At 38.0% G+C, this 13,591-nt stretch overlaps 1 protein-coding gene across 4 annotated transcripts in view; it reads left to right on the top strand.

Annotated features, from left to right (window-relative positions):
* Positions 1-13,591, top strand: part of MDN1 (midasin AAA ATPase 1) — a 139,924-nt gene that overhangs the window by 21,564 nt on the left and 104,769 nt on the right. For all 4 annotated transcript variants that reach the window (XM_053913945.2, XM_045188576.3, XM_053913944.2 and 1 more), the window contains 5 exons: positions 1,973-2,076; positions 3,567-3,681; positions 7,141-7,334; positions 8,004-8,085; positions 11,796-11,891. In XM_053913945.2, the coding sequence (XP_053769920.1) occupies positions 1,973-2,076; positions 3,567-3,681; positions 7,141-7,334; positions 8,004-8,085; positions 11,796-11,891 (591 nt within the window). The remainder of the gene's footprint in view (positions 1-1,972; positions 2,077-3,566; positions 3,682-7,140; positions 7,335-8,003; positions 8,086-11,795; positions 11,892-13,591) is intronic.

Below are 13,591 nucleotides of genomic sequence, written 5' to 3'. Positions count from 1 at the left end.
AATAAATGTCTCGATTTGATTGCTGTCAACCTCATCTGGTCCATTCAATCAACCGTGGAGCATTGTCGAGAGAGAAATCTGCAGCATGAAACTTCGCAAACTACTTTTGACACTTTTTTAAAAAGATTTTTATTTATTTATTTTTAGAGAAAGGGAAAGGGAGGAAGAAAGAGGGACAGAAACATCAATGTGTGGTTGCCTCTCGCACACCCCTAGTCACGGACCTGGACTGCAACTGAGGCATGTGCCCTTGACTGGGAATTGAACTGGCAACCCTTTGGTTTGCAGGCCGGTACTCAATCCACTGAACCATACCAGCCAGGGCCACTTTTGACATGTTTGATCTGTCACAGCACCTTCTCCATACACTACACAAATCTTTTTATGTGTTTCAGTTGCGGTTTTTACCTTTCTTGAAATAATAAAGCATAGCATGCTGAAAATATTACTTATTTCCTTCCATCTTCAATATTAAAATGGCTACACAAAAATTCACCAGTTTTAATAAGTTTTTTTTAAACATACATTGCTATGACAGACGTCACAATACAATCTAACAAAATTGTTTCGAGTGAAGTTAAAGACAATTAAGCGCTACTAGAGCCATCTTTGGGGGGGAGAAACAAATTTTTTGGCCAACCCAATATTTTAAGGCAGCTTTTATAGCTCTCCTTCAGGTTGATTTTTTAATTAATTAATTAAATTTTTAGTTTTAAATTATGGAGTTATCTTTCAGTTGCCCCTATTTTGGGCTTTCCTTTCAGCTCCTAGCCATGAATGAAATAATGAAAATTATATCTGATGGTTTTGAACCCTCTTTCTTGGCTTTTGTTTCTTTTCAAACTTCTCCTATAATCTCAGGTTCCTTCAGATCCATATGTGTAGTCCACACTTTTCTTGAAAAATCCCTAGTTGGATGTTCCTAAGCCTGTGCAAGTTCTAGTCGTCCAAAATGGAATTTGTCTGCTCTTCCTCAAAACAGCCTTTTCTCTTCCACAGTTACCAAGCCAGAAGTTTGATGTCTCTCTCTTCTAGTGTCTCATTCAGTCTTATATTGCTTAGACTTTTTCCTCATCTCTCTATTCTCTTTTCTCCTGTCCTACTGCCTTAGCACAGGGCTGCTTTTTTTCCTTTTCTTCCTTTCTTACCTTTGTTCCTCTTAACCTTTCTTACCTGACTAGTGTTCTTTTTCACGTCTTTTGTTCCAGGCTATTTCCTTTCAGTTTATCTTCCATAGCGTTACATAGCTGGTTTTCTAAAATAAAAAATGTAATGTTTTCCAACAGGCTAAAATCCTCTCGATAACTCATGAAAAAACTCAAATTCCTTAACACAGGAGGCCTTTTCTTATCTATCTAGAAGCCTTGCATTTTTCCACTTCTAAATTTATATGCACATTCTGCCCTAACCATAACAGAATCCCCTCATGCCACACTCTTAGGTATATGTATTTTTATCCATTTGAATATTTTGCCTGGAGTATGTGTGCATTTCACTCCCACCAAACCTGGCTAATTCCTGCTCATACTTTAAGACTGTGTGAATGTCTTCTTCTGGGATGGCTTCATTGCCCTGCTTCTTAACCACTTCGTGCCGATTTATAGCCACTCTCTCTCTTCACCATCACTTTGTACATCCCTGGAGTTGCACTGGTCCTGCTGTCTGGCGCTTTGCGTGACTATCTCCCATTAGATGCTAGGCTGTAAAGCCTCAGTCATGTCTGGATTTTTAGTGTCTTGCTTGGTTCTGGTCCATAGCAGGCACTCAGTGAATGTTGAACGAATAAATTGTTCTGCTGGAGTGTAGGTGGCCCGGCCTTGCCCACCTGCCTTTTAATCCCAGTTCATGCTATGAGAACTGGGATTTCTTTCAAGAATGTTCATTATTTGGAGAGAGGATGTTTTTTGTTTGTTTTTTGTTTTGTTTTATTACTTTGTTTTAATAGCTTTATCAGTGGGGTTTTGTGATTTAGGTGTCTGTACTGATCCCTCTTTTGGAGAATGGAGAGCTCTTGATTCCTGGCCGAGGTGACTGTCTAAAAGTGGCGCCTGGATTTCAGTTCTTTGCAACCAGGAGGTACGTTGCATTAACCTTTCTGTTCCCACTGTGGAGCCTCTTCCTCATAAGTCTACACACTAGAGTGCTGGGTCCAGAAGTCCTGGAATAGAGTTCTCTGGGCTGATTTTAAGCAAGATTAGTTGGAACCGATGACAGATCCAACCTTCTTGTTCCCGACTACTTTTAATGGTGATAATTTGTTTAGAAAATAAGGGGTTTGCCCCCACTTATTTATAAATAAGTAACCAGTTTAAAAAAAAAAACAACTTTATCTTCTTTTCATGTTTTCAAAAATTATCAGAGGTGAGACTGTTGTCAGATAGCTCTGGGTTTGAGTCCTGCTACTACTACTTTGTACCTATGTGTGTACCTTATTTGTCTGGTTGCTATACCTACTTTACAAGTTAATGTAAGGTGTTCAGATGTATACTTATAACACTTAATGTAAGTTGTAAAGTTGAAGTGAAACAACTTGCATTAAAGAGCTGCCACATAGTAAGTGCCCAACTAGTGGCTAGCCAGGATGATGGTGATAATGACATCCAGATTTCAATTAAATATAAGCATCAAGAAGAGACTGAAACCTAAGCAAACTTAGTATATGTTCCTGTATTATAATAACACCAAGGCAGTGGTTTACTTCCTGCTACCAGTCTATACCTTTACAGCTTCTCCAAGCTGTTTAAATTCGCAGGAGTGAAACTAATGTCACATTATATTTGGTGATTATATTAGTGTTTATTATACCTCAGTGAATATTCATTCCTACATGGGATGTGGCATTAACCTAACAGTTCTCAAGAAATACCTTGCGAGGTCCTGATAATTTTAATAGAGCCTGATTTTATTTACAGAGGTAGTGAAGTTCTTTTCTGCCAGGTACATTTCCCAGGAAGTCCTAGAACATCATAGAAAGATGTCAGACATACTTGAATTCAGTTCTCGGCTCTGCTATTTGTGTTCGTGGTTGAGGGAGCCAGGGACATTATTCTCGTCCTTATGCATTAGGAGAAAAGAAGAGCACAGTCCCCTGGGGACAATTGTGAGGGTTAAATCAAATGGCTTTGGTGTAAGTTTGTAGCTTGCCCAGAGTATATGTTTCATGAGTATTCCTTCTCCAGAAATTTTTAATGATTTTGGGTATGTTGCTTTTGGTAATAAACAGTAGACTTTAATGCTGTAGGCCTTTCTCTTTCTTGAAATTAGGTCCTAAGGAAGAGAAGCATTTTGTTGAGATCTGAACACCTAATAGAATCGTTTGCAGTGACTTGAAAATCACTTGATTGAAGCTCTTTTACGTCCCCTTAGAAAAGATTCAAACTTGGGTCAATTGACAGCCTTTCATTTGTTTTCTGCGCCAGAAGCTGAACATAGTGGTATCTGGTACCAGAAGGGATGTGAGTTCTATTATATCTGAGACAGTGATAACCAGGTCTGTAATTCAAGATTAAAATTGGGAGTTTTGTGTGATTCTTTTTTTACTTTATTTTTTTAATTTTAAAACACAGACTCTTGAGCTGTGGAGGAAATTGGTATCGACCACTAAATAGTCATGCTACTCTGCTCAACAAATATTGGACCAAAATTCACCTGGATAACATGGATAAGACAGAACTGAGTGAGGTATGTGGTTATTAGAAAATACTGATGCTTTTCTTTTTTGCTTTTCAGTATTAAAAGTTCCAGACTTAAATATAGAGGAAGTAATATAATGAATCCCCAAAATATTCATTAACCTAATGTGTTAAAGAGTTAATATGCTAACATTTTAGTGTATTAACTTCATCCAGTATTTTTTATTTGGTAATATATTCAAAGGCAAACCCCATAACATTTTATTTCCAAATACTTCATGCATCTCTAAAAATTTAAGGGTATTTTCATGTATTATCACAATAACATTACTATACCCAATGAAAATAGTAATTCCTCGGTACCATTTAATTCTGGGATCATACTTGTTGCCCCAATTGTCCCCAAAGGATCTTTCTACTAAGTTGATTTGTAACTTAATTATCCTTTACACTTAACACTTTAATGCACATTTTGACCTGGATATTAATGAAAATCTGGATGAATTGTTTTATGGATCTTATACATTGATTCACTTTGTAGTATCACTGGTTATCCTCAGTCGTTAAGAAGTACTTCACCTTATTCTGTTAACCCCTCACCTCCTTTTGTATCTACCTCTTCTCTTCGAAAGCTTCCCATTCTCCAATGCTTTATCTTGGAGAGTGGCAAATAAAGCATTGTCAGTGATTATTTAGGCATTGGAGGAAGGGTGCTTTGCTCTTTCTTAGCGTAAGTTTTTAGATAATAAGTGACACAAGACAATCTCTCCAAATATTTTGTCTAGCATTTTAGGTGTTTATTAGCAGCGTTTGCAGGGTATCTCGTTAACAAAAAAACTACAAAAAGCTTGCTCATGTAATCTCTAAGAAGCCTTGCCTGCCAGTGTGATTTTATAGTTCTATAGCCTATTTTGCATTTGAGAGTTTCTCACCTCCCTCTGGTTCCCAGCTGTGTATTTCTGTGTCGGATAGGTCCTTATTTCCCTGTCTCGCTGCCCTTGACTATAAGCTCCTCCAGTAACTTTGTGTCACCACCATGTACTCAAGTGCCGGGCTTTGTAAACGTTTGTTATATAGCTCTATCATAATGCAGCTCTTTCTTTTGCAATTGTAGATGCTTAAATGTTTAATATTCAGATTTAAATTCCAGTCTGTTCTTTAAAGGAGAGGACTGAGGTTCATATTTAGATGTGATTTATTGGGGAGTAAGAGGATGAGAACATTTGACAGCTACTCTTTTCTTAGTTTTTGTATTTTGTATTTTAAGTTCAAGCCAGAACTTAACTTTTTGTTACTGTCATATGGAGCAGTGAGGCATTCTGTTCATAGGAAGTGCAACGGGAGCATTCACCCCTTCACTTAAATGATCTGTGTCATGTATAGACAGTTGACTTTGAGAAGCTCAGTTGTTATTTTTAAGCTTCTGGACTTGCTAATAAATCCTCTTAACCCTCTCCTGAATAAATGACTTGTGGTAAAAAAAACCCTTCTGTGTATTACTGAGAAAATAAAATAATCTCCCATGCTCATCTCATAGGGCACACGAGGAACTGCATTTCTGTTGGTACTAACCCCAGCTTTAGAAAGATTATTTTTTCTTGCTGAAATACCAAATTATACTTTAAAAAACGAGTTACTTACGTAGTGCTAGTCTCATACCAAGTGCATACGAGGAACTCACCCATGGCAGTTTCTCAAGCATTGTCTCCCTGTACACCTTGCATGTGCCCAGATACCTTAATTGCTGGTGCCTTACATAACCTGCTTTGCCTGCTGGCAGTGCCCACTCACAGCCACTGGTGACCTCTGCCAGGTGCATCTTCTCCATGAAACCTTCCTGGGTCTCCCAAGCAAGGCTGACCTTTGTGCTCCTAGCTTTGTTTGACTGCATATTTGCTTATGCCAGAAGGCATAAGGGTGCCATTATATACTTAAGGGTGGGCTCCATTCCTTAGTTTTGTTTCCCTTTCTCTGGAACAGTGCCTCATATAAAGTACTTAATAAATTTTCATCAAAGGAATGAATCTCCAAAATGCATATCATTTGATACAGAGCCATATCATGTTAGATTAGTTTATTAAATGATACTATGTTAAAAAAATTTATGATAATAAAAGACATTTTTTGGCTAAGGTACAAAATGATTGGTAGCTGAGTTTTTACTAAAGTGTTAAACTTCACAAAGATTTTTTTCCCAAGTAAAAATAGCTTTTTTTAAAACCTTCATCATAAATATATATACTTATATAATGAAATCACTACTCAGCAGTAAAAAGGAGTGAACTGCTGATACATGCAGGAATATCTGGATGAATCTCAAAAACATGCTAAGGAACCTGAACTGCTCGCCACATCCTGTGTGATTTCATAAAAATGACAGACTTAAAAACAAAACTATAGGGACCAGAGGCAGGGATTGGGGGAAAGGATTGATTATAGAAGCGTCACCAGGGAGCTTTCTATTTCAGGGTGATGGAAATAGTTTATATTTTGTGGTGACAAGGTCATAAATATATGATAAGTTTTAAATTCAGAATATACATTTTTGTTCCCCACACAAAAATGTATATTCTGTATTTAAAAGATCCACATGTGTAACCATTAAATTGTATTTGTTGATTTTATTATTCTCTTCTGTCCTTATTTAATTTTAATCCATCTGAAGTATGTTTTCAGCAATATTTGTTGTAAAATCCTCCAATAAAACAAGGTGTGAAGAAATAAAATCTCAATAAAATCTGAGATACACAGTTTGAGATGATTTAGTATATACCCAATATGTGGATTATTTCATATACAAATTGGAATCACAATGTACTTTTCAAGCTAAATTAAATGTATTAGATGGTAATATTTCTAATATGTATATACTTCTCAAGTAGATTTGGTTGTACAGTCTTATATCATAAAAGCTTAGAATCATTATATGAGCACCGAGTATTGTACTGCAAAAAATTCTAGATAGTTATAGTGAATAGGATGAGATCTTTGCTTTTTAAATTTTATTGTATGCTTTTAAAAGATCAGCTGCTTGACACCTAGATCTTTTTACTGTGGTCTGTTTTAAAAGTTGTTTTTTTTCCACTTGACTGCTTCCAATTTGCTTTTGGCTGAAAAATGACACAGTGAATGTTAGTAGAATTGTATTTACAATCACTAAATAGTACTTGTGGGATTCCCTAGTGAGTAATTCCTGGGACTTGAATGTATGTGTCGATGGGAGAGACATTCCCATCTGGCTTTTGCATCTTAAGCTCTGTTTATATAGATGATGAAATAGCTGGACAACTGAGTTCTGGGTAGGAAAAAATTCAGGGTCTTTGAAGGGGAAAGGGAAGGAGAAGAGGCAGAAGGTAAGGGTGGAAGTTCTTATACTTGGTAAAGATGACAAATTTCATAGAGATACATGTTTTTTTGGTTGACTAGTGTTGGGAGCAGCTCTTGTGTGCTTTTAAAAATCACTGTTTGCTGCTAAATTTTCTTCGCTTTTTTCCCCTCCCGCTGTCAGGTTCTTCAGAATAGATACCCTAGCCTCTTGACAGCAATTGACCACCTGCTTGACATTTACATCCAGCTTACTGGAGAGAAGCATCACTCCCGGAGTGATGGTTCTGTTGGATGTGAACAGGCACCTCAGGAAGTGTCAGAAGCCAGGAGAGAAAACAAAAGACTAAGCCTCGAGGGAAGAGAATTGTCTCTAAGGTACTGGGGTAAACACTTTTCAGTTGATGTTTTAAAAACTGTTTCTTTCAAAAGTTCTTACCAGCTAGACTAAATGCTTACAAGAGGTTATGTTTGAATTTAAGAGTTCTGGGCAGCTGCATGGTGTCAAATCCCTTTTTCACATCTATAGTTACTGATTAAGAAGACTTGTAAAGGAAACATCATTTTTGCTTTGAAAAATAACTTTTAAAGGCAAAGTTGGGAATAGTTACTAACAGTTTTTTCACTGGTTATCCTTTTGTGACACTTGTAGCCTTAAATAAGACCCTTGGATTTTCCTGTATATGGTGAGTTCTGTGCCTACTCTCTCTGTTCTCCATTGTTGACTTGCCCTTTGAGAATTGAGAATTGGAAATGAGCAGCTTTTCTCAGTTGGCTCTGAGATTTGCTCACCTCCCCTGCTGCATTGTCTGGCATGGATGGAGGAGAAATGAGTGAGTGATAAGTTATTTCCTGGTAGGTGCAGGGACTGGGGCCATTCACTTATTCTCTCCTTTGACACTTACCTTCTAATTGCTAAAAAAAAAAGGGAGAGATTTCATTGTCAGGTGTGCCCAGACTTAAATGGACCACATAAATTGATGCCTTTTGTGTCCTTAGCCTATGGTCTTTTATTTCTTGACTTTTTTTTCCTTTTTTTTTTTTAAGGGATCTACTGAATTGGTGTAATAGGATTGTCCATAGCTTTGATAGCCTGTCTTCATCAGCGTCATTAAATATTTTTCAAGAGGTAAGATACAGTCGTTTTGCTTGTTTTCTCTGTCTTCTATCAGGCTGTTGATTTCCATTGTTATTTTCTGTCTCTTGATTGCTTTCAGAGTAGGTATTGTTTATTATCCTTAGCTAGTTAAAATTGAACTAATTTGCCTTAAAACTAATTGGGCATAATGTTTTATGGTTTTTGAAACTACTTAGTACAAATAAGAATAGTTTAAGATAGAGTAAAATAGGTACTGAAATTAAAGGTAAAATGAAAAAAAAAATCTCCCAGATGATGATAATGTTATAAAATACAAAGTATTTTTAGGCTGTTTAATATTTATTTTTTTAAAGATTTTATTTATTTATTTTTAGAGAGAGGGGAAGGAAGGGAGAAAGAGAGGGAGAAAAATATCAATGTGTGGTTGCCTCTCACACGCCCCCAACTGGGGTCCTGGTCCACAACCCAGGTATGTGTCCTGACTGGGAATCAAACTGGCCACCCTTTGGTTCACAGGTTGGTGCTCAGTCCACTGAGTCACACCAGCCAGGTCTGAGCCACACCAACCAGGACGTATTTATTCTTGCATATAACTTCTTACTCTGTGTCATAGATTTATATTTCTCTACTTGGCCTCAGTAGGGCCTTTTAATTGTAGTCCAGAGAAATTTATGTGGGGGTTGCAAAGTGTAACCTTGTATGTTGGGGAAAAGTGTGTCCTGTGGGAAGGAAGCCCTATTGAATTAGAGCTCTGCCATATTTAATAAGATCACAGATTTGTTCCCTATTGCTTAAGAATAAAAGTGATACTGCCTCAAGATCTATATGGTCTTAAAACATTGGCCCATATTGATTATAGAGTGTTCTGGTTTCTGTCATTTGGGACTGAGGAGAGAATATAGTGACCCAATTTGGTTTGCAGTATCTCTTTGTGTTTGGTAAAGTTAACTTTGTGTACAAAGAGACCTCATTTGGAGTGCATAGTTAAGCTCAGCTGAACCCTGACATGCGGTGTGCCAGTCCTTTAATCTCATTCTTCTCTCCAATGTACTCTTCCCATTATCCTGCTTTTGTTACGTTTCTTACAGGTGTCCTTGCTTTGTACTTTTAAATAAAGCTGTAGCATTGGTAGGAGTTCTCTAATTTTTAGTCTCTATTTTAGGATGGCATTGTGTGTTTGCGTGTAAAACCACTTTATTGATAATGTAATTCACTTACCATAAAATTCACTCTTTTACAATGTACAATACAGTGTTTTTTTTTAGTATATTCATAGAATTATGCTGGTGGTGATAGCTCTCAACAGTATCTAATTTTAGAGCAGTTACATTACCCCCCAAATAAACCTTGTGCTCATTAGCCATCATCCCCATTTTTCCCTCTCTATAACCCCTGCCAACCAACTGTCTACCTCCTGTCTATAGATTTACTGACTCTGAACATTTCATATACACGAAATTGTACAATATGTGACTTTTTTTTTAAGTCACTATATTCGCTCAGTTAATTCATGTTGAATGTAGCATGAGTCAGTACTGTATACTGTTGAAAATAGGAAAATACAGGAAAGTGAAATGATAAAATATATTCCCCTATCTAGGGATTCCCTAGCATTGTTAAGAGTTTGGTGTATATTCTAGATCTTTTTCTTCATGTATAGGCTTAAGAAATCTTTCTATATTTGAATCCTCCCTTTAAGAACATTACCATGTTGAAGACATCAGGCCAGTTGTTTTGCAGAATGTCCCACCTTCTGGCTTTATCTGGTTACTTCTTTATTGTTCTAACATCAACAATAGTTAACTCCATTTAGTCAGTTCTGATACTGACTAAATGGAGTTAGTGTAGACTCCATAGGGATAAGTTTAAGGGCTCAGTCCTCCACAAGACTGCCCCCACTTCAGACTCCAGCTGCAAGTCTTGTGGGGCACCCACAGTTGGGGCCTCGCTGTAAGTTCAGGGGTTCCCATGACCAACTCAGGTTGATAATTGACTTGCAGAACTCACTGAAAGCACAGTATGGTACACATTACAGTTTTAATATGAAAGGTGTAACTCAGGAACAGTCAGATGGAAGAGATGCATATAGCAAGATCTTAACAGATCTCAGGCAGAGGAGCTTCTGTTCCTGTGGAGTCAGGGTGTGCCACCTTCCTGGCACATCACTATGACCACCCACCAGGAAGCTCTCCAAGGTTTGGATGTCCAGTATTTTATTGGGGTCTTACGTCATTGGTCAAGTGTGAGCTCAGTCTCCAGTCCCTTTCCCCTCCCCAAAGTTTGGAGGTGTATCTGAAAGTTTCAACCCTCTAGTCAAAACTGTTTTTCTGGCCTGGCCAGCCCCACTCTTAAGCTGTCTAAGGGCCCATTCAGAGTCAGCTTGTTCAATGTAATAAACTCAGGTATGGTCCAAAGAGGCTCTAAGAATAACACTCCTTACTCCTGGTAATTCCAGGGTTTTGGAAGCTTTGTGCTAGGAATTAGGGACAAAGACCAGATAAATTCTCTTTTTTTAAAATGCGTGAAATTTATTGATAAAATATTATATACTTGGGGGTGGCAGAACCAGATACACTAAGTCCTCACTTAATGTCGTTGATTGGTTTCGTTATCTGTTGTTGCAGTTTACAAAAACCTATTTACCATAGGCTAATTGATATAAACAAGAGTTAAGTTCCTATGGCATATTTCTGGTCACAGACTTCTAAATAAAGATCTCAAATGCTTCTAATACTAAAAATTGAAATAAATGTGAGCTTTATACACATTTTAGAAAGATTAATAAAAGCAAGTAAGAATTATTTTCTAACCCACTTAAATCCAGTTCAGGGTTACTGGTGGCTTCCCCAGCAGCTCAGGGTGCAAGGAGGGACTCAGTTCTGGACAGCACACCCTTCCGTGACAGGGTCCATTCACATATATGCCCTCATGCACTCAGACTGGGACAGTTTACTAAAATGCACATCTCTGGGACATGGGAGAAAACGCAGTACCCAGAGAAAAACCACACTGACATGGGGAGACTGCAAAGCACACAGACTGTGGCTCCAGCTGGAATTGATGCTTTTTTTCTCATCTAGACATCATAATGAAACAATGTTGAACAAAATGATATTACTTGAGGACCTGCTATATATTCGTTATTTTGCCACATTGATGGTATCCTTTCCCTTGTCATTTTATCTGTTGTCTTTCCTGTAAATAGAAATTTAACAAAATGCTTGAGGTATTTAAATTGAACTTTTTGGGGGTAGAATCCATTTTTGGTCGTAATAATGTACTTTATATTTCATTGCATCAGAAGACATATCTGGTTGGCCTATCAATAGTCGCTATGGTTGAGTACTGGGTTAGAGTAAGGAATACTGTGATCACTTTATTGCACAGCAGGAGTTTCCCTTTATAGCTAGAAAGTAATGTTTTGGTGTTACTTCTACTTTCTGAGAGTCAGTTCCCCCATGGACCATACACCTGATGACACTTACTGCTATTTTTCCCTGAATGAGGTGTTTTTTCCCCCTACTTAATCAATATATTAGTAGTAAAGCCTTTACCCTTGTGTCCTACCTCTGTTATGGCAAAGTCCTTGAGTCTAGAGTTGGTACCTTATTTGTATTGTTAGACTCGCAGAAATGTTCCTGCTGGATTTTGTTTCTCCCTTTTGTGGCAGGATAGTGACACTCTGTTATTAATGAATTATTTTACAAATCATTCCATGTTTACCTTGGTTATTTTAATAGGCTCTGGACTGTTTCACAGCAATGCTTTCCAAGCATACGAGCAAACTGAAAATGGCAGAAGTCATTGGAAGCAGATTGAATATTTCCAAGAAAAAGGTATGTTATTTTTATTTCCCTATTGAAAGCAAGCTGGGATTTTTAGCTTACTTGCTGGTCTCTGGTCCTTACTTCGAACAGCTTTTGCCATAATTGCCACCTCTGTCAAAGTTGGTAGTTTCCTTGCTGCCTCTTACGGCTATAAAGCTCTCGCCACCTCTAAATGAATAGTTTTCCATGTGTTCCGAATTCTGAAATTGAGCTGCCTGGTGTCCTGTGGCGCAAGCATGCCTTAGTCTCCACCGTTAGGATGTTATTCTGTAGGTTATGGGCTCAGGACTGGAACTGTGCCTTAGTAACACCTTTATAGTTTTATGCACAAGTAGATTTTTTCCAGTCTTATTTTTTAAAAGATTTTATTTATTTATTTTCAGAGAGAGAGGGAATGGGAGGGAGAGAGAGGGAATGAAACATCGACATGCAAAAGAAACATTGATTAGTTGCCTTTCACATGCCCCCAACCAGGGACCTGAACTACAGCCCAGGAATGACCAGGAATCAAACTGGTGATCTTTCAGTTTGCAGTATGACATCTAACCCACTGAGCCACACTGGCCAGTGCAGATTTTTTTCTTAGCTTTTTACTTAAAAAATTTTTTTTTAAGATTTCATTTATTTTAGAGAGAGGGGAAGGGAGGGAGAAAGAGAGGAGAGATACATTGATTGGGTGCCTCTTGCACCAACTGGGGACCTGGCCTACAACCCAGGTCTGTGCCCTGACTGGGAATCAAACAGGTGACCTTTTAGTTCTCAGGCCGGCACTCACTCCATGGAGCCACACCAGCCAGGGCTCCAGTTTTTTAAGTTAATATCTTCAGACGTTGGAAAAGTTGAAAATAATATTCAATGAACATCTGTATACATACTACTTAACTTCATTGCTGACATTGTTAATATTTTGCCATTCTTGTTTTATGTCAAAATGTATATATTTGGAGGAGAGAGCCTTTTAGCAGGGGTATTGGTAACTGTACAAGTGTCTGGGGCCTATCGTGAGGCAGGTACCTGGCATTCCCATATAAATGCTGATTCAAAAAGCCTAGTGTCAGGAATTGAAATAGTTAAGAGGTGCTCCTTAGGCTGTTGAAACTGTTGGGCTGGTTTTGGCTACAAATAACAGAACACCTCCTTAAAGGGGTTTAACCAATAAAATTAAAGTAGGTGAGAGAAGTCAAACTACCACCACTGGCTTTGATTGATCAGTATTCATTCCTTTTGGTTGAAGAGGAGTTCACCTTCCCCGAGTACTTTGCCCCTTTCATCCTACCCAAACCTGATCAAAATCTGGGTTCTTCGTGTTAATGACAAGTGTGAGAGAGAGATGGCAGCTGGGTAGATGTCCTGGAGCATCTGTCACAGCTTCTCTTTCTGCTTTGGCTGTAGTTAGATGTACCAGGGTTTATTGAAGTCACTGTTTCCTGCATTATGTTAGAAATTCAGTTTTTTAAAAACTTTTATTGATTTTAGAGAGAGAGGGTAAGGGGAGAGAAACATTGACTTGGTGTTCCACTTACTGATGAATTCATTCGTTGATTCTTCTATGTGTCCTGACTGGGGGTTGAACCCACAACCTTGGTGCATTGGGCCGACACTCTAACCACCTGAGCTACCCTGCCAGGGCTTATGTTAGAAACGTAAACTAGAATGAGGCATCGCTGAAGAAAAATAGCTTTGATTTTTCTTTTCATATGTTTTAGGGG

This window comes from Desmodus rotundus, chromosome 11, assembly GCF_022682495.2.
Source record: "Desmodus rotundus isolate HL8 chromosome 11, HLdesRot8A.1, whole genome shotgun sequence".
Taxonomy (NCBI): domain Eukaryota; kingdom Metazoa; phylum Chordata; class Mammalia; order Chiroptera; family Phyllostomidae; genus Desmodus; species Desmodus rotundus.
The sequence above is the reverse complement of the archived record's forward strand: the minus strand, read 5'-3'. Positions and strand labels throughout refer to the sequence as shown.